Source organism: Salmo trutta, chromosome 1, assembly GCF_901001165.1.
Source record: "Salmo trutta chromosome 1, fSalTru1.1, whole genome shotgun sequence".
Classification (NCBI taxonomy): Eukaryota; Metazoa; Chordata; class Actinopteri; order Salmoniformes; family Salmonidae; genus Salmo; species Salmo trutta.
This window is the reverse complement of record NC_042957.1, coordinates 6,778,776-6,799,027: the sequence shown is the minus strand read 5'-3', so window position 1 is coordinate 6,799,027 and position 20,252 is coordinate 6,778,776. Positions and strand designations below refer to the sequence as shown.

Below are 20,252 nucleotides of genomic sequence, written 5' to 3'. Positions count from 1 at the left end.
AGCTTGTATTTCATGTTGCAGAAATGACATGAACACATTTTCGACCAAGTGAGCAGTTACTGGAGTGAACCATTATCTTACTGTCTGCACTAGATATTCACTGTCTGCCTGACTGTGTTTGACTTGGCACATTCATTGTGGGTATAAATAAGGCCAGGTACATTGGCGTCTAACAGAAATCCCATCATTCATCAGCCTGAGGTGTTCTGCACCTGACCTTGAGACATTTATTCAGCCATCAACTGGCAGTACTTGTTAGAGAGAGAGTGATAGGGAGGCAGAGAAAGAGGTGTCACGAACCGGCTCCTAGCCCGTAAAAAAGAGGGAGACAACCTTAGAGATAACGGACTAACAAAAATATATTTATTAAATAAAGTCAACTACATCCTAGTAACAATGGTGTGTGTAGTCCGTAGAGTAAGTGAGTGGATGGGTACATAGATGGGGATAATGAGGGGTGTTGAGAGGTGCCAAAGCAAACAAAAAGCCACAAAGTTACACAACTAAAATCCAACAGTGTGTCTGCGTGGAGAGAGTCTCCTCAAATGAATGGGGGAAAGGTGCGTGTGTCCCAATTCGCTGACGGCCCTCCCGGCTCCGCCCACCAACATCCTATTAAGGAAAACAAAAGCAAAGAGAAAGAATTCGGCAGACAGAGTGGGAGGGGAAAGAGGAAAGAGGCAGAGAAAGAGGAGAGAGAGAGAGAATGAGAAGGAGCGAGAGAGAGAAAGAGGAGGGAGGGAGAGAGCGAGTGAGAGAGAGAGAGAGAGAGAGAGAGAGAGAGAGAGAGAGAGAGAGAGAAAGAGAGAGAGAGAGAGAGGTGCTCACATAACTTTCATTAGTTGGCTAAGGTTAGCATGCTAGCTAGTTACAGTGCCTTCAGAAAGCATTCTCACCCCTTTGCTTTTTCCACATTTTATCATGTTGCTAGGGCTGTGTTGACCATATTACTGCCACACCAGCAGTAATGAGACATGACTGCAGTAAAATTCCACATGTCTGTTGAGTCACTATAATCTATTTTTATGCACTCTGGTTTTGCGTTGGTAGTACCCGTCCCTAATGGCCTGGCACTCAGGGCTCTATTGTCCCTCCATCAGGTCCTAATGGCCTGGTACTCAGGGCTCTATTGTTCCTCTGACCACTCTGACATCAATGCAAATGCATTCTAAATCACATCAAACACTGATTATCAAAACATTATCCTGCTTTTAAAAGACACCTTTCTGTGAATTATCAATTTGAAGAAAGAAGTTCAACAGCAGGTTGAAACTGAGTGTAAAACATGTTCTTTGTGGATGTTGTTTCAAAGCCTAACACAACTAAATGGACAGCGCTTTCTAAAGTGATGATTCATTCAAAACAGCCATATGCATATTTTATTTTATTTTACCGTTATTTTACCAGGTAAATTGACTGAACACATTCTCATTTACACCAACGTCCTGGAGAATAGTTACAGGGGAGAGGAGGAGGGGGATGAATGAGCCAATTGGAAGCTGGGGATGATTAGATGGCCATGATGGTATGAGGGGTGAAATATATAAAGATCATCTCGTCAAACAAGTGAGGCTCTCCAGTCTCCAGGCTCATCCGTTCCTCATTCAACATATTTTATGCTACTTCACTCATCCTGCTTTAAATGTCTTCCATCCTAGCTGTTTTACATTCCCTGAGACCAACTTGAAATATTTCCAAGCTCACATATTGTCAGATTGTCAATAAACAGCCGCACTAGTGATCTCCTTTCTGTATCACCAAATTTTATGCAAGAAAGGACACTCCGGATGCTAGGCTTTAATTAGATCGTTCAGTGCAGATGTGATATGCTGCCAGACCGCACCGGAGTGTCACTCCATACATCTAGTAAAGGCAGATCAAAGTTGAATCAATGTCTTTGAAGATCACATAATGATTCATTAGTATTCTTTATAACATAACCTACTTTAATATCATAGTATAACGTTACTGTCACACCAAGAAAAACAGCATCTAATTTCTGATGAGATTTAGGATGGTTAGATGAATAGTCCATCAACAATAAATATCATGCGGCCAAAACTCAACAGCGCGCGAGTGTAGGCTACAAGGCAGAATGTGCTTTGATTGGAACAAAATACACGATGGCTACGTATATATTTTTTTGGTATCGATGAAGGTATTTGATTGGGGAATGGGGATCCATTTTTATGATGGGGAAATTATAATCAAATGGGGATGGGGATCCATTTTTATGATGGGGAAATTATAATCAAATCAAATTTTATTGGCTTACATACGCGTGTTTAGCAGATGTTATTGTGGGTGTAGCGAAATGCTTGTAATGCACACCATAATACACACACACGCACTCACACACACAAACACTTACACACACACACACACACACGCACACAAACACTTATACACAATACACACAAACACTTACACACAATACACACACTCACTTTGCTTGTACTCATGTTATAGCATGTTATGTTAACGCTTGACTTTTGTATGAATAATTTTTAATAAAAATGTTGTATCTAGTTGTCATGTATTCATTATCTTTAACTGGTTAAATGTTTGTAGTTTGCATGTTTCAGTAATGATTAACATTGTCGTAAATCTTAAAGCTTGATTTATTTTTTGGTATATTTGGCATTTTATACATATTCTGTATTTCCACTGAAGAAAGCAATAATTAATCAGCACAGTACCGTAAATAAATGGACACTTCCGGTTATAAAATGGGGGGGTGAGGACCACCCTACCGAAAGTGGCTATGCCATTCTGATAACTGATAATCTGCTAGGTGGTTGCTACTCTTACATCTAGATGTTCCGCTAGCGGAACACCCGCTCCAATATCCAATGATGGGCGTGGCGCGAAATACAAATTCCTCTAAAATCCGAAAAATTCCATTTTTCAAACATATGACTATTTTACAGCATTTTAAAGACAAGACTCTCGTTAATCTAACCACACTGTCCGATTTCAAAAGGGCTTTACAGCGAAAGCAAAACATTAGATTTTGTCAGCAGAGTACCCAGCCAGAAATAATCAGACACCCATTTTTCAAGCTAGCATATAATGTCACAAAAACCCAGAAGACAGCTAAATGCAGCACTAACCTTTGATGATCTTCATCAGATGACAACCCTAGGACATTATGTTATACAATGCATGCATGTTTTGTTCAATCAAGTTCATATTTATATCAAAAACCAGCTTTTTTACATTAGCATGTGACGTTCAGAACTAGCATACCCCCCGCAGACCTCCGGTGAATTTACTAAATTACTCACGATAAACGTTCACAAAAAACATAACAATTATTTTAAGAATTATAGATACAGAACTCCTCTATGCACTCGATATGTCCGATTTTAAAATAGCTTTTCGGTGAAAGCACATTTTACAATATTCTCAGTAGATAGCCCGGCATCACAGGGTTAGCTATTTAGACACCCACCCAGTTTAGCACTCACCAAAATCAGATTTACTATCAGAAAAGTTTGATTACCTTTGATGTTCTTCGTCAGAATGCACTCCCAGGACTTCTACTTCAATAACAAATGTAGGTTTGGTCCTAAATAATCCATAGTTATGTTCCATCAGCGACGTTTTGTTAGTGCGTTCTAGACACTATCCGAATGGTAAATAAGGGTCGCGTGCATGGCGCATTTCGTGACAAAAGATTTCTAAATATTTCATTACCGTACTTCGAAGCATGTCAACCGCTGTTTAAAGTCAATTTTTATGCCATTTTTCTCGTTAAAAAGCGATAATATTCCGACCGGGAATCTGCAATTAGGTAAACAGCCGAAAGAAAATAAATCACGGGGTCCACTCGGGCACGAGCATGAAGCCCTTTGTCCTCTGATAGACCACTTAGCAAAAGCGCTCGTGTGTTTCAGCCAGGGCTTTGAATTACGTCATTCAGCTTTTTCCCGGGCTCTGAGGGCCCATGGAAGCCGTAGGAAGTGTCACGTAACAGCAGAGATCCTTTGTAATGGATAGAGAGAATCAAGAAGGGAAAGAAATGGTCAAACAGGGTACTTCCTGAACAGAATCTTCTCATGTTTTGGCCTGCCAAATGAATTCTGTTATACTCACAGACACCATTCAAACAGTTTTAGAAACGTTGGAGTGTTTTCTATCCAAAGCTAATAATTATATGCATATTCTAGTTTCTGGACAGGAGTAATAATCAGATTAAATCGGGTACGTTTTTTATCCAGCCGTGAAAATACTGCCCCCTATCCTTAAGTCCCCAGGACATTCACAGTATTAGTCACGACTGCCTTCTCTTCTTTTGCACCAGAGGCATGGAATAGTCTACAATCCATGCTTCATCTAGATATGTTAGTGCCACTGAATGAATTGAAAACATTGATGGGAGACTCTGTTACAGAGGAGTGTTAATGCTTTTTTTTAGGCTGGATCATGTTGTTGTATGTTTTAATTCTGTAATGTATTGATTGTTGCTGCCTTCTTGGCCAGGTCTCCCTTGAAAAAGAGACTCTGGGTCTCAATGGGCTTTCCCTGGTTAAATAAAGGTTAAATAAAAAAAATTGGAGTTTGGGCTGTTTGTTGAGACGTTGTAGTCTAAACCGCCTGGTATGTGTGAATACCCATTAGCTGTCAGCATGTCCAGTTGTTAGGTACTAATGTGCTCTCATCCTTCTAGACCTATCTGCTGCCTTTGATACTGTGAACCATCAGATCCTCCTCTCCACCCTCTCCGAGTTGGGCATCTCCGGCGCGGCCCACGCTTGGATTGCGTCCTACCTGACAGGTCGCTCCTACCAGGTGGCGTGGCGAGAATCTGTCTCCGCACCACGTGCTCTCACCACTGGTGTCCCCCAGGGCTCTGTTCTAGGCCCTCTCCTATTCTCGCTATACACCAAGTCACTTGGCTCTGTCATATCCTCACACGGTCTCTCCTATCATTGCTATGCAGACGACACACAATTCATCTTCTCCTTTCACCCTCCTGATAACCAGGTGGCGAATCGCATCTCTGCATGTCTGGCAGACATATCAGTGTGGATGACGGATCACCACCTCAAGCTGAACCTCGGCAAGACGGAGCTGCTCTTCCTCCCGGGGAAGGACTGCCCGTTCCATGATCTCGCCATCATGGTTGACAACTCCCTTGTGTCCTCCTCCCAGAGTGCTAAGAACCTTGGCGTGATCCTGGACAACACCCTGTTGTTCTCCACTAACATCAAGGCGGTGACCCGATCCTGTAGGTTCATGCTCTACAACATTCGCAGAGTACGACCCTGCCTCACACAGGAAGCGGCGCAGGTCCTAATCCAGGCACTTGTCATCTCCCGTCTGGATTACTGCAAGTCGCTGTTGGCTGGGCTCCCTGCCTGTGCCATTAAACCCCTACAACTCATCCAGAACGCCGCAGCCCGTCTGGTGTTCAACCTTCCCAAGTTCTCTCACGTCACCCCGCTCCTCCGCTCTCTCCACTGGCTTCCAGTTGAAGCTTGCATCCGCTACAAGACCATGGTGCTTGCCTACGGAGCTGTGAGGGGAACGGCACCTTCGTACCTTCAGGCTCTGATCAGGCCCTACACCCAAAGAAGGGCACTGCGTTCATCCACCTCTGGCCTGCTCACCTCCCTACCTCTGAGGAAGCACAGTTCCCGCTCAGCCCAGTCAAAACTGTTCGCTGCTCTGTCACCCCAATGGTGGAACAAGCTCCCTCACGATGCCAGGACAGCGGAGTCAATCACCACCTTCCGGAGACACCTGAAACCCCACCTCTTTAAGGAATACCTGGGATAGGATAAAGTAATCCTTCTAACCCCCCCCCCCCTTAAAAGATTTAGATGCACTATTGTAAAGTGGTTGTTCCACTGGATATCATAAGAAGAATGCATCAATTTGTAAGTCACTCTGGATAAGAGCGTCTGCTAAATGACATAAATGTAATGTAAATGTTATGAGCTTTCCTGTCTGTTCTCTAACATAACATTTGATCACTGTCCAATCAAAGTTCCATCAAAGGTATTTATAAAGCCCTTTTTACATCAGCCGATGTCACAAAGTGCTTATACAGAAACCCAGCCTAAAACCCCAAACCGCAAGCAATGCAGATGTAGAAGCACGGTGGCTAAGAAAAACTCCCTAGAAAGGCCAGAATCTAGGAAGAAACCTAGAGAGGAACCAGGGTCTGAGGGGTGACCAGTCCTCTTCTGTCTGTGCCCGGGTGGAGATTATAACAGAACATGGCCAAGATGTTCAAACGATCATAGATGACCTGCAGGGTCAGATAATAATAATCACAGTAGTTGTAGAGGGAGCAACAGGTCAGCACCTCAGAAGTAAATGTCAGTTGGCTTTTCATCGCCGATTATTCAGAGTTAGAGACAGCAAGTGCGATAGAGAGAGGGTCCAAAACAGCAGGTCCGGGACAAGGTAGCACGTCCAGTGAACAGGTCAGGGTTACATAGCCGCAGACAGAACAGTTGAAACTGGAGCAGCAGCATGACCAGGTGGACTGGGGACAGCAAGGAGTCATCAGGCCAGGTAGTCCTGAGGCATGGTCCTAGTGCTCAGGTCCTCCTAGATAAGAGAGAGAGAAAGAGAGAGAGAAAAAGAGAGAAAGAGAGAGAGAAAGAAAGAGAAAGAAAGAGAAAAAGAGAGAGAATTAGAGGGAGCATAATTAAATTCACACAGGACACCGGATGAGACAGGAGAAATACTCCAGATATAACAGATTGACCCTAGCCCCGCGACACAAACTATTGCAGAATAAATACTGGAGGCTTAGACAGGAGGGGTTGGGAGACACTGTGGCCCTGTCTGACCAAACAGGCAGGATATAACCCCACCCACTTTGCCAAAGTACAGCCCCCACACCACTAGAGGGATATCTTTAACCACCAACTTACCATCCTGAGACAAGGCCGAGTATATAGCCACGAAGATGTCCCCCACGGCACGAACCCGAGGGGGAACCCAGACAGGAAGATACCGTCAGTGACTCAACTCACTCATGTGACGCACCTCTCCTATGGATGGCATGGAAGAGCACCAGTAACCCAGTGACTCAGCCCCCGTAATAGGGTTAGAGGCAGTGAATCCCAGTGGAGAGAGGGGAACCGGCCAGGCGGAGATAGCAAGGACGGTTCGTCGCTCCAGTGCCTTTCTGTTCTCCTTCACACCCCTGGGTCAGACTACACCAAATCATAGGACATACTGAAAAGATGAGTCTTCAATAAAGACTTAAAGGTCGAGACCGAGTCTGCGTCTCTCACATGAATAGGCAGACCATTACATAAAAATTGAGCTTTATAGGAGAAAGCCCTGCTTCCAGCTGTTTGCTTAGAAATTCTAGGGATAGTAAGGAGGCCTGCGTCTTCTGATTGTAGCATATGTGTAGGTATGTATGGCAGAACCAAATCGGAAAGATGGGTAGGAGCAAGCCCATGTAATTCTTTGTAGGTTAGCAGTACAACCTTGAAATCTGCCCTAGCACTGGAGTAATATCATCAAATTTTGGGGTTCTAGTTAATATTCCAGCAGACGTGTTGAGCTGAAAAAAAGCTGTCCTTGAAATATTTCTGATATGTTCGTTCACAGTTTTATTTGAGACGACTGTACAACCGTCAAGATTAATTGTCAGATCCAACAGAAGATCTATTTGTTTCTTGGGAACTGGAACAAGCATCTTTGTTTTGTCAGAGTTTAAAGTAAAATGTTGCCGCCATCCGCTTCCTTATGTTGAAAAACAGGCTTCCAGTGAGGGCAATTTTGGGGCTTCACCATGTTTCATCGAAATTTACAGCTGTGTATCGTCCGCATAGCTGTGAAAGTTAACATTGTGTTTCCGAATGACATCACCAAGAGTTAAAATATACAGTGAAAACAATAGTGGTCCTAAAACGGAACCTTGAGGAACACCAACATTTACAGTTGATTTGTCAGAAGACAAACCATCCACAGAGACAAACTGATATCTTTCCGACAGATAAGATCTAAACCAGGCTAACCGATTTTTATACTCTGACATCCTTGGGTAGGTGGAGGGAGTCTGTAAGAACATCTAGGAATCTTTGGGTTGTCTGAGATTTATAGCACGGCTTTTGAATGATCCTTGGTTGGGGTCTGAGCAGGTTATTTGTTGCGATTGCAAACATAATAAAATGGTGGTCCGATAGTCCAGGATTATGAGGAAAAACATTAAGATCCACAATATGTTTTCCATGGAACAAAACTAGGTCCAGAGTATAACTGTGGCAGTGAGTAGGTCCAGAGACATGTTGGACAAAACTCACTGAGTCGATGATGGCTCAGAAAGCCTTTTGGAGTGAGTCTGTGGACTTTTCCATGTGAATATTAAAGTCACCAAAAATTGGAATATTGCCTGCCATGACTACAAGGTCTGATAGGAACTCAGGAAACTCAGTGAGGAACGCTGTATAGGACCCTGGAGGCCTGTAAACAGTAGCTATAAAAAGTGATTGAGTAGGCTGCATAGATTTCATGACTAGAAGCTCAAAAGATGAAAATGTATTTTTTTTTTGTAAATTCAAATTTTCTATCGTAAATGTTAGCAACACCTCCGCCTTTGCGGGATGCACGGGGATATGGTCACTAGTGTAACCAGGAGGAGAAGCCTCATTTAACACAGTAAATTCATCAGGATTAAGCCATGTTTCAGTCAGACCAATCACATCAAGATTATGATCAGTGATTAGTTCATTGACTATAACTGCCTTGGAAGTGAGGGATCTAACATTAAGTAGCCCTATTTTGAGATGTAAGATATCACAATCTCTTTCAATAATGGCAGGAATGGAGGAGGTCTTTATTCCAGTGAGATTGCTAAAGTGAACACCGCCATGTTTTGTTTTGCCAAACCTAGATTGAGGCACAGACACTGTCTAATTGGGGATAGCTGAGCTGACTACATTGACTGTGCTAGTGGCAGACTCCACTAAGCTGGCAGGCTGGCTAACAGCCTGCTGCCTGGCCTGCACCCTATCTCATTGTGGAGCTAGAGGAGTTAGAGCCCTGTCTATGTTCATAGATAAGATGAGAGCACCCCTCCAGCTAGGATGGAGTCCGTCACTCCTCAGCAGGCCAGGCTTGGTCCTGTTTGTGGGTGAGTCCCAGAAAGAGGGCCAATTATCTACAAATTATATCTTCTGGGACGGGCAGAAAACTGTTTTCAACCAGCGATTGAGTTGTGAGACTCTGCTGTAGAGCTCATCACTCCCCCTAACTGGGAGGGGGACAAAGACAAATATTCGATGCCAACACATCTTTCTAGCTGATTTACACGCTGAAGCTATGTTGCGCTTGGTGACCTCTGACTGTTTCATCCTAACATCATTGGTGCCGACGTGGATAACAATATCCCTATACTCTCTATACTCGCCAGTTTTAGCCTCAGCCAGCGCCATCTTCAGATTAGCCTTAACATCGGTAGCCCTGCCCCCTGGTAAACAGTGTATGATCGCTGGATGATTCGTTTTAAGTCTAATACTGCGGGTAATGGAGTCGCCAATGACTAGGGTTTTCAATTTGTCAGAGCTAATGGTGGGAGGCTTCGGCGTCTCAGACCCCGTAACAGGTGGAGGAGAGACCTGAGAAGGATCGGCGTCTCAGACCCCGTAACGGGTGGAGGAGAGACCTGAGAAGGCTCGGCGTCTCAGACCCCGTAACGGGAGGAGTAGAGACCTGAGAAGGCTGGGCCTCTGACTCTGACCCGTTGCTTAATGGGGAGAACCGGTTGAAAGTTTCTGTCGGCTGAATGAGCGACACCGGCTGAGCATTCCTACAGCGTTTCCCTCCAGAAGCCATGAGAAAGTTGTCCGGCTGCGGGGACCGTGCGAGGGGATTTATACTACTATCTGTACTTACTGGTGGCACAGACGCTGTTTCATCCTCTCCTACACTGAAATTACCCTTGCCTAACGATTGCGTCTGAAGCTGGGTTTGCAGCACAGCTATCCTCGCCGCAAGGCGATCGTTCTCCTGTATATTATAAGTACAACGACTGCAATTAGAAGGCATCATGTTAATGTTACTATTTAGCTTCGTCAGGTGGAGGTCCAGTAGAACCATATCCAGATAAAGCGTCCGGGGTGAAAAAGTTGAATGAAAAAAGTAGAGCGAGGAAAAAAATATATATAAACTGGTAATTAAAAAGTAAAAACAGTAAAGTTGTCAGGTAGCAAAGAAACATTAGCAACAAATCGCACAGCAGCACGTAAACAAGTCTATTGTTGATTGTGATGTTTAGCCAGAGGCTGGAAGTGTCTCTACCTGTGAGACACAAGGTGTCTGTCTCCAAACTACTCTACAACTGGGTTTTACATGACTGTGGTACCGTTCTGCTGAGGAAAGGTGACAGCATTGTGTTCACCCCAAAATATACAATTAATGTTGATGATATAGGCTAGTGTAGATTTGGGTGGTAGAGTATAATTTGGACAGAGATACAGAGACCCACTGCAACACAGTGGAAGGTGCTTTCCAAAACAGGTCAAATGAGAGTACATTTAAATACCTAGTCAGTTGTACCACTGAATGCATTCAACTGAAATGTGTATTTCCACATTCAGCCCAACCCCTACTGAATCAGAGAGGGGGAGCTGCCATAATCAACATCCACAGCACTCAGGGAATAACTACCTTGTTCAGGGGCAGAACGATAGACTTTTAACCTAGTCAGATCAGGGATTTGATCCAGCAACCTTTCAGTTACTGGCCCAATGCTCAAACCATTAGGCTACCTGCTACCCCATATGGACCAGTAGAGTACATAGAGATGGTAGGTTTTAACCTACATGAGAACATACCAGTAGAGTACATAGAGATGGTAGGTTTTAACCTACATGAGATCATACCAGTAGACTACATAGAGATGGTAGGTTTTAACCTACATGAGATCATACCAGTAGACTACATAGAGATGGTAAGTTTTAACCTACATGAGATCATACCAGTAGAGTACATAGAGATGGTAGGTTTTAACCTACATGAGATCATACCAGTAGACTACATAAAGATGGTAGGTTTTAACCTACATGAGATCATACCAGTAGACTACATAGAGATGGTAGGTTTTAACCTAAGTTCAGTACATGTATGTTTTGCACGTCCTTGTATGTCAGATTTACTTGGGTTTTTGTGTGTTTGCCACTCTATACAAGTGTCAGTATGTTTTTTTTTGTCGCATGATTCATTGAGTGTGCATTTCTCTCCCTATGGTTGCTTGCTAATTTTGCTCCAGAATTGTGTTCCATTTGCTCTCTCTATTTCTCTCTCTTTCCTTCTATCTCTCCCTCTATCTCCCTCTATCTTTCTCTCCCTTTCTCTTTCTCTCTCTCTCTCTCTGTCTCTCTCTCTCTGTCTCTCTCTCTCTCTCTCTCTCTCGCTCTCTCTATCTCTCTCTATCTCTCTCTCTCTCTCTCTCTCTCTCTCTCTCTCTCTCTCTCTGTCTCTCTCTCTCTCTCTCTCTGTCTCTCTCTCTCTCTTTCTCTCTCTCTCTCTCTCTATCTGTCTAGCACACATACACACACAGTGAGAAGCAGAGGGATGACAACATATAATCTAAACACCAAACAGCTAGATCAAATATAATCAGATGTCTCTTCTCTGAGGTGGAAACATGTTTTATTACTGGCTACAGGGCGATTAATATGCATAAGGTGTGCGTGTGTGTGTGCATGCCTGTGTCTATGTATGTGTGATGTGACTGGAATTAAAATGTCAACGGTCTGTGTTTCTCCTCTTACTCAAACCCGCCGTCGACACATCACACTCTCTATAAAGTTGATAGACTTGAGCGTTGTATTTAATGCTCTGGAACTAAACGGGTTGTAGCTAAGTGCTCAGTAAAGCCACGTAATAGGCCTACAGATGTGATGTCATCGGTTGTGACCAATCGTGTAATTTATTATTAATTGTTCATTTCCAGAATAACCTGTATAAATAAAGGTTCAATGAAAATAATGTGTGAAGTGGTGCATGGGTAAAGAGGAGAGGGGGGGGGGACTCGGGGCTCTTTTGAAGATAGGTCCGTCCCCCGCCCCGTCCCCCCCCGCGATGAGGGAGAGTTCCGAGGCCGCGGGGACGACAGGTGACCTTTAACCTCGCGTCTATGTCTTCTTATGTCCGTGACGTCACCTCTACTGGCTCTCTAACCTGCATATTTATTCTTACTTGAACTCTGACCTAAACTCTCATACAGTGTTTACCTGTACACCTTCACTCTCACCTACTCTTCATCATTCTCATTTTAACCGCAACCTTCATCTTTTCAAAACCTACCTTACCTCAATCTCTCCTCTCCCTGCAGATCGAGGAGATAGTGACCCGTATCCAGGATGAGACTGAGGGTGTTCCCATCAGAACTGTCAAGAGCTTCCTGACCAAGATACCCAGCGTCGTCACAGGTGAAAAGTGTAGAGTTGCAGACAGACGTGTCTTTGTGTGTGGCTGCGTCTGTGTGTGTATCTGGCACACACACACACACACACACACACACACACACACACAGAGCCACGGATATCAAGAGAGAGAAACACAAACGGACGCATGTAGGCAACATTTCTGTAGTCGAGAGGATAGTCTCTGTTTCTCTCCCTCTCTATCTCTCTCTCTCTCCATTTCTCTCCCCGTTTCTCTCCCTCTCTCTCTCCATTTCTCTCCCTCTCTCTCTCCCCCTCTCTCTCTATCCCTCTTTGTTTATCTCTCAATGTTTCTCTCTTTCTCTCGCTCTCTCCCTCTCTCTCTGTGTTTCTCTCTCTCCCTCTCCCTATTACTCTTGCCTTTTCCAATGCAGAAGTTAAAGCTTTTATTTTACACAGGGGAGGTTTATATTGAGTAAATAGTAACTGCACTATTTTCACTCTTTGGTTTAACTCTGCCGAAGTAACTCTGCCAAAGTAAAGAAAAACCTACGCCTGGCGCAGCGGTCTAAGGGACTGCATCGCAGTGCTGAGGCGTCATTACAGCCCTGGGTTCGATCCCAGGCTGTGTCACAACTGGCCGCGACTGGGAGAAATATGAGGTGGCACAGAATGTTCCCAGTGTCATCCGGGTTAGGGGAGGGTTTGGCCGGCCGGGATGTCCTTGTCTCATCGTGCTCTAGCGACTCCTTGTGGCGGGCCGGGTGCCTGCAAGCTGACCTCAGTCGTCAGTTGGACGGTGTTTCCTGTTACGAACCGGCTCAGAGTTCGCAACAAAAGGGAGACAACGTGGAGACAAGGAGTATCAAAAATATATATTTATTAGATACCATAACTAGCACAACCAAAAACAAGGTGTCTGCATGGAGAGAGTCTCCCCAATGACTGTGGAAGAGGTCTATTTATCCTGGGACACACCCGAGCCCAGGTGTTTCCCATCAAGCTGACGACCCTTCCAACTCCGCCCACTGGCATCCTAATAAGGAACAAGAGCAAAGAGAGAAAATACAGCAGACAGAGCGGGAGGGTCGTCACACACCCCCCCATAAAACCGGGGACCAACAAGGGCCCCGGAACAACGTACCAGCCTCTGCATCCCAAATTGACACTGGCCTCTGCGTCCCAAATTGACACAGCCCTCTGCGTCCCAAATTGACACAGGCCTCTGCGTCCCAAATTGACACAGGCCTCTGCGTCCCAAATTGACACAGGCCTCTGCGTCCCAAATTGACACAGGCCTCTGCGTCCCAAATTGACACAGGCCTCTGCGTCCCAAATTGACACAGGCCTCTGCGTCCCAAATTGACACAGGCCTCTGCGTCCCAAATTGACACAGGCCTCTGCGTCCCAAATTTACGAGAGGTTACATGTTCACCTTCCACTTGCCCCAGCCAACCTCCTTCTCCCCAAACCTCAGCAACCTTTGCGCACAGGAAGCAACATTTAAGAGGAAAGGAGAACACAAGACCAGGAGGGAACAGACAGGAAAGTTAAAACATGACAAAACCAAACAATGGTCAGTCACATAACACTCAGGAACAGGGCACACAAGAGACCGCATCTCCCAACGGTTCATAGTCACTCCAACGGTTCATAGTCACTCCAACGGTTCATAGTCACTCCAACGGTTCATAGTCACTCCAACGGTTCATAGTCACTCCAACAATTCTGCTGAGCACACCAGACCACAACAAGAGAAAATACAATCACACCGGGCACCACAGAAAAGAGAGGAGATATGGAGCTTCCCCAAAACCTACAATAACTCAACCCTAGTCTTCATGCAGATTTGCGGTGGGTAATTATGCACTGTAGCCCGCTGGCAAAGAAGTAACCCCCCAGCACGCTGGTAGATTCCACCAAGCCACGGATGTGCCCCCGAGACAACTGCTCAGTCCACAGACACCACACAAAAATAACAAACATTAACAATGCCCAACATATTCCAAAATGAAACACGTCGCTAAGCCTATCAGGGGAAAAAGGCTATAGCTCCGGGTAGTAAGTTTCACTACCCTACCCAAATCTCCCACCGAGGTACACAGCTGATTGTACTCACCTCCTCAGACCAACGTCCCAACAGCAAGTAGAACAAGCGTTTCCAGGCTAGGCAGGGGCCTGGAAACTAACCAATGTATTCTCTCCAACACAGCACACAAACCAAACCAACAAAGGCAACCAGTACTGAGCACCAAACTCAAACTAACAAACCAAGCACCTCTATTTAACATACCTCCACGTTTTCTCCCAAACACAAGTTCAAGATCCTGGATGAGCTCCCACTTGTTACGAACCGGCTCAGAGTTCGCAACAAAAGGGAGACAACGTGGAGACAAGGAGTATCAAAAATATATATTTATTAGATACCATAACTAGCACAACCAAAAACAAGGTGTCTGCATGGAGAGAGTCTCCCCAATGACTGTGGAAGAGGTCTATTTATCCTGGGACACACCCGAGCCCAGGTGTTTCCCATCAAGCTGACGACCCTTCCAACTCCGCCCACTGGCATCCTAATAAGGAACAAGAGCAAAGAGAGAAAATACAGCAGACAGAGCGGGAGGGTCGTCACATTCCTCCAACACATTGGTGCGGCTGGCTTCTGGGTTAAGCGAACAGTGTGTCAAGAAGCAGTGCAGCTTGGCAGGGTCGTGTTTCAGAGGACACATGTCATTTGCATGGCTCTCGACCTTCACCTCTCCCGAGTCTGTTGGGGAGTTGCAGCGATGAGACAAGACTGTAACTACCAATTGGGGAGGAAAAAGGGGTAATAAGTACAATAATAATAATAATACAAAAATTATAATTATAATACGCTTGTGTGTGTGTGTGTGTGTGTGTGTGTGTGTGTGTGTGTGTGTGTGTGTGTGTGTGTGTGTGTGTGTGTGTGTGTGTCATCTATAACAGTCGTCTCTGTCTCTTGTCTACCAGGTGCAGACATAGTGCAATGGCTGATGAAGAACCTAGCCATTGATGATCCTGGTGGGTACACGTCATGAAGACTATTTGAAAATATATATATATATATATATTCAATGACAATTAAAGCTTACTAAACATGTATTAAACATATAATACACCATTTATAAACTCTTAATAGTTACATGTTTGAAATTGTCTCTTCCTTGTAGTGTTACTGTACGTGGATATGATTCAGGATAATGAGTTTTGTATTCAAAAGCTGAAACATCTTAATAAGCCTTCAGTAAAGTATGAATCTGTTATAAACTGACTGTTGACATCTAGTGGAAGCCATAGGAACTGCAATTTGGGTCCTAATAAATAGGGTAGAAAAGCATTGGAAAATCCAATGACCTCAATTTCTTTTTCCCTGGATGGATTGTTCTCGGGGTTTCGCCTGCCAAATCAGTTCTGTTATACCCACAGACATTATTTTAACAGTTTTAGAAACTTTAGAGTGTTTTCTATCCAAATCTACCAATTATATGCATACCCTAGCTTCTGGGCCTGAGTAACAGGCCGTTTACTTTGGGCATGCTTTTCATCCAGATGTCAAAATACTGCCCACTAGCCTTCAGAAGTTTTAATAAGCATTCAGTAATGTATGAATCTGTTATAAACCAGTAATAAGGCCCGAGGAGATGTGGTATACGACCATTATATCACGGCTAAGGGCTGTTCTTGAGCACGACGCAACGCGGAGTGCCTGGGTACAGCCCTTAGCCGTAGTATATTGGCCATATATCACAAACCCCCGAGGTGTCTTATTGCTATTATAAACTGGTTACCAACGTAATTAGAGCAGTAAAAATAAATGTTTTTTTCATATCCGTGGTATACGGTCTGATATACCACGGCTGTCAGGCAATCAGCATTCAGGGCTCGAATCACCCAGTTTATAATTGTAAGTAAATCACTGACTGCGTCCCTTCCTTTTCCTGTAGCTGAGGCGATGCACATCGGGAGTCTGATTGCTGCTCAGGGATATTTCTTCCCCATCTCTGATCACGTCCTGTCACTCAAAGATGATGGATCCTTCTATCGCTTCCAGGTGAGCAGTAAGACCAGATAAGGCTACAAGGCAGCTTCCAGGTGAGCAGTAAGGCCATATAAGGTTATAAGGCAGCTTCCAGATGAGCAGTAAGATCATATAAGGCTATAAGGCAGCTTCCAGGTAAGCAGTAAGACCATATAAGGCTACAAGGCAGCTTCCAGTTAAGCAGTAAGACCATATAAGGCTACAAGGCAGCTTCCAGGTGGGCAGTAGGACCATATAAGGCTACAAGGCAGCTTCCAGGTGGGCAGTAGGACCATATAAGGGTATACGGCAGCTTCCAGGTAAGCAGTAAGACCATATAAGGCTACAAGGCAGCTTCCAGTTAAGCAGTAAGACCATATAAGGCTACAAGGCAGCTTCCAGGTGGGCAGTAGGACCATATAAGGCTACAAGGCAGCTTCCAGGTGGGCAGTAGGACCATATAAGGGTATACGGCAGCTTCCAGGTAGGCAGTAGGACCATATAAGGGTATACGGCAGCTTCCAGGTGGGCAGTAGGACCATATAAGGGTATACGGCAGCTTCCAGGTGGGCAGTAGGACTATATAAGGGTATACGGCAGCTTCCAGGTAGGCAGTAGGACCATATAAGGGTATACGGCAGCTTCCAGGTGGGCAGTAGGACCATATAAGGGTATACGGCAGCTTCCAGGTGAGCACCACCATATAAAGCTATGACTGTATAAGGTTAGAAGGAAGATAAAATGAGATAAGGAGGGATTAGATAGAGATCCCAGCAAACAAAAATTGGTTCTGCGAATGTTCCCAGGACCTTGTGGTTGTGGGATAGGTGTCTTAACATTCCCCCTTCAACGGCTAAAACGCCCCAAATGTCATACATGTCAGAATTCTTCAGGAAGGATATCTGCACTGAGGAGCCAGATGGAACTGCCAGTGAGGGAAACTGCACCAATGTGACCAGTTGTTCTCTCGCGCTACTTCCTGGTCTCTTGATGGCATCCTCTGTCCTTTTTTGTCTCCATCTCAGTCTAGAGAGGGAGATATGGCTTCTCCAAAGTGCTGCCCCGTGTTAATCTGACTGATTGAGAGGTACAAATATACTGTAAAGTACCAGTTACTTTCGAATTCAGTCATGGAACCAAATGAAAAACCAACCTGATCCGTACGACACAACACCACACCCGTTAAGATACTTCCTCTGTTTCTACAAAGGAGGTCTGTGACCCTCATTAATAATGAATGGTGGAATATCCTGTGAAATATTTATCACAAAGAGAACAGTTAAGGGGGTCTCTATACACAAAGCCTCTCAGAGTAGCAGTGTTGATCTAGGATCAGGTCCCCTTTATAATCCACATAATGTTATTCACTATGATCTTAAAGGCCAAACTGATCCCAGATCAGCATTCCTACTCTGAGATGCTTGTACCAGGAAGCCCAGAGACCTTCACAGAGGGAAAACAAAACATTCTATTCCATGTACGGTATACTGCACTACTTTTGACCAGAGCCCTGTGGGCTCTATTGGCCCTGGTCAAAAGTAGTGCACTACATAGGGAATAGGGTGCCACTTGGGATGCACACGATGACATTTCACCTCCTACCTACGTGGAGGGAACGCATCTCCGCCACAGCAGCCAGCCAGCCAGTCAGAAAGCTGAATAAAATAACTGAATGATTGGAGAGAACGATGCAGGCGTTGACCTTGATTCTTCCTCTTAAAGTGAAGACGAGTCTGTGAGTAATAACACATTTGTGAGTGCTTATATTTGTCCTATTTTACACATGTGAATTGGAAATGTTTTATTTTTTTGTGCATATTCTAACGCTCGCTGAGATACCCTTAGAGAGTGGGGTCATGGTCGCCAACGGCAACCCTGGAGCAATTGGGGTTAAGTGCCTTGCTCAAGGGCACATCGGCATATATTTCAGCTTGGGGATTCAAACTAGCAACCTTTCAGTTACTGCTCCCATGCTCTAACCACTAGGCTACCTGTCACCCTGGTGGAAGTAAAGGGGAGGAGGTGGAGTGTGTTTTGAATTTATAATGATAATCAACAGTACAAGTTATTAGCATTTCATTTGTTTAGCAGAAAGACAAACAGAACAACGTACAACAGAGAAAATGTTGTTGTCTGTCGGAAGCTTTCGCAGCATGACAAATGGAAAGCAGTCTACTGTATATTTATTTCTGTTGAATCAACTATACTGAACAAAAATAGAAATGCAACAATTTCAAAGATTTTACTGAGTTACAGTTCATATGAGGAAATCAGTCAATTGAAATAAATGTATTAGACCCTAATCTATGGATTTAAAACCAGTCAGTATCTGGTGTGACCACCATTTGCCTCATGCAGCGCGACACATCTCCTTCGCATAGAGTTGATCAGACAGTTGATTGTGGGCTGTGGAATGTTGTCCCACTCCTCTTCAATGGCTGTACGAAGTTGCTGGATATTGGCAGGAAATGGAACACGCTGTCGTGCACATTGATCCAGAGCATCCCAAACCTGCTCAATGGGTGACATGTCTGGTGAGTATGCGGGCCATGAAAGAACTGGGTCATTTTCAGCTTCCAGGAATTGTGTACACATCTTTGCAACATGAGGCCATGCACTATCATGCTGAAACATGAGGTGATGGTGGCGGATGAATGGCACAATAATGGGCCTCAGGATCTCGTCAATTTGTGCATTCGAATTGCCATCGATAAAATGCAATTGTGTTCTTTCTCCGTACCCTAACCCCACCGCCACCATGGGGTACTATGTTCACAACGTTGACATCAGCAAACCACCCGCCATATATGTGCTCTGCGGAGGCCAGTTGGACGTACTGCCAAATTCTCTAAAATGACTTTGGAGGCGGCTTATGGTAGAGAAATTAACATTAAATTCTCTGGAAACAGCTCTGGTGGACATTCCTTTAGTCAGCATGTCAATTGCACGCTCCCTCAAAACTTGGGACATCTTTGCCATTATGTTGTGTGACAAAGCCTTTTATTGTCCCCAGCACAAGGTGCATCTGTGTAATGATGCTGTTTAATCAGCTTCTTGATATGCCACACCGGTCAGGTGGATGGATTATCTTGGCAAAGGAGAAATGCTCACTAACAGGGATGTAAACAAATTTGTGGGCAACATTTGAGAGAAATACATTTTTTGTGCATTATGGGAAATTTCAGCTCATGGGACCAACACGTTACATGTTACATTTATATATTTGTTCAGTGTATATATCTTTACAAAATGACAAATGTTTTTACTGTAAATTATTGCCTCTTTAATATTGCCCCCATGCCTTTCAACTCTCAATAATACCTTAATTCTCTCCATTCCTCTCTTCTCCTCCCCTCTTCTATCCAAACATCTCTCTATTCCTCTCCTTCTCTCCTGCCCTCTTCTGTCCACTTCTCCCACACTTGACCCTCAGGCTCCATATTTCTGGCCTTCTAACTGCTGGGAACCAGAGAACACAGACTATGGTAAGTCCATAAAAAAAGTAAAACAGAAATTCCCTTTCAAATCAAAGCTCTGTGATGGGTGGAAATTCTTTGTCTATGGTAAGTCATTCACTGTAGGGGCTAGAAATCATAACACTACCTCCTATAGGACAGTGTCCCCATCCCTCCTGAAGAACATTATAGATAGCCACAGCTCTCAGAACAGTCACAACTAGCAGACTACTCAGCTCCAGTGGATACCTCCCTGGGTGAGCAGGGAGGAACTAAATATAATCAGGGACTAGGACCGGGAGAGGGTGAAGAGGGGGAGGATGGATGGATGGATGCGGGGAGAGGGAGAGTGGGATGGATGGATGGATGGATGCGGGGAGAGGGAGAGTGGGA

The 20,252-nt window shown here is 44.6% G+C and overlaps 1 protein-coding gene across 1 annotated transcript in view; it reads left to right on the top strand.

Moving 5' to 3' along the window:
• Positions 1-20,252, top strand: part of rgs6 (regulator of G protein signaling 6) — a 120,294-nt gene that overhangs the window by 86,072 nt on the left and 13,970 nt on the right. Inside the window, exons 3-6 of the mRNA XM_029702098.1 lie at positions 12,314-12,410; positions 15,357-15,407; positions 16,331-16,437; positions 19,838-19,889. Of these exons, the coding sequence (XP_029557958.1) occupies positions 12,314-12,410; positions 15,357-15,407; positions 16,331-16,437; positions 19,838-19,889 (307 nt within the window). The remainder of the gene's footprint in view (positions 1-12,313; positions 12,411-15,356; positions 15,408-16,330; positions 16,438-19,837; positions 19,890-20,252) is intronic.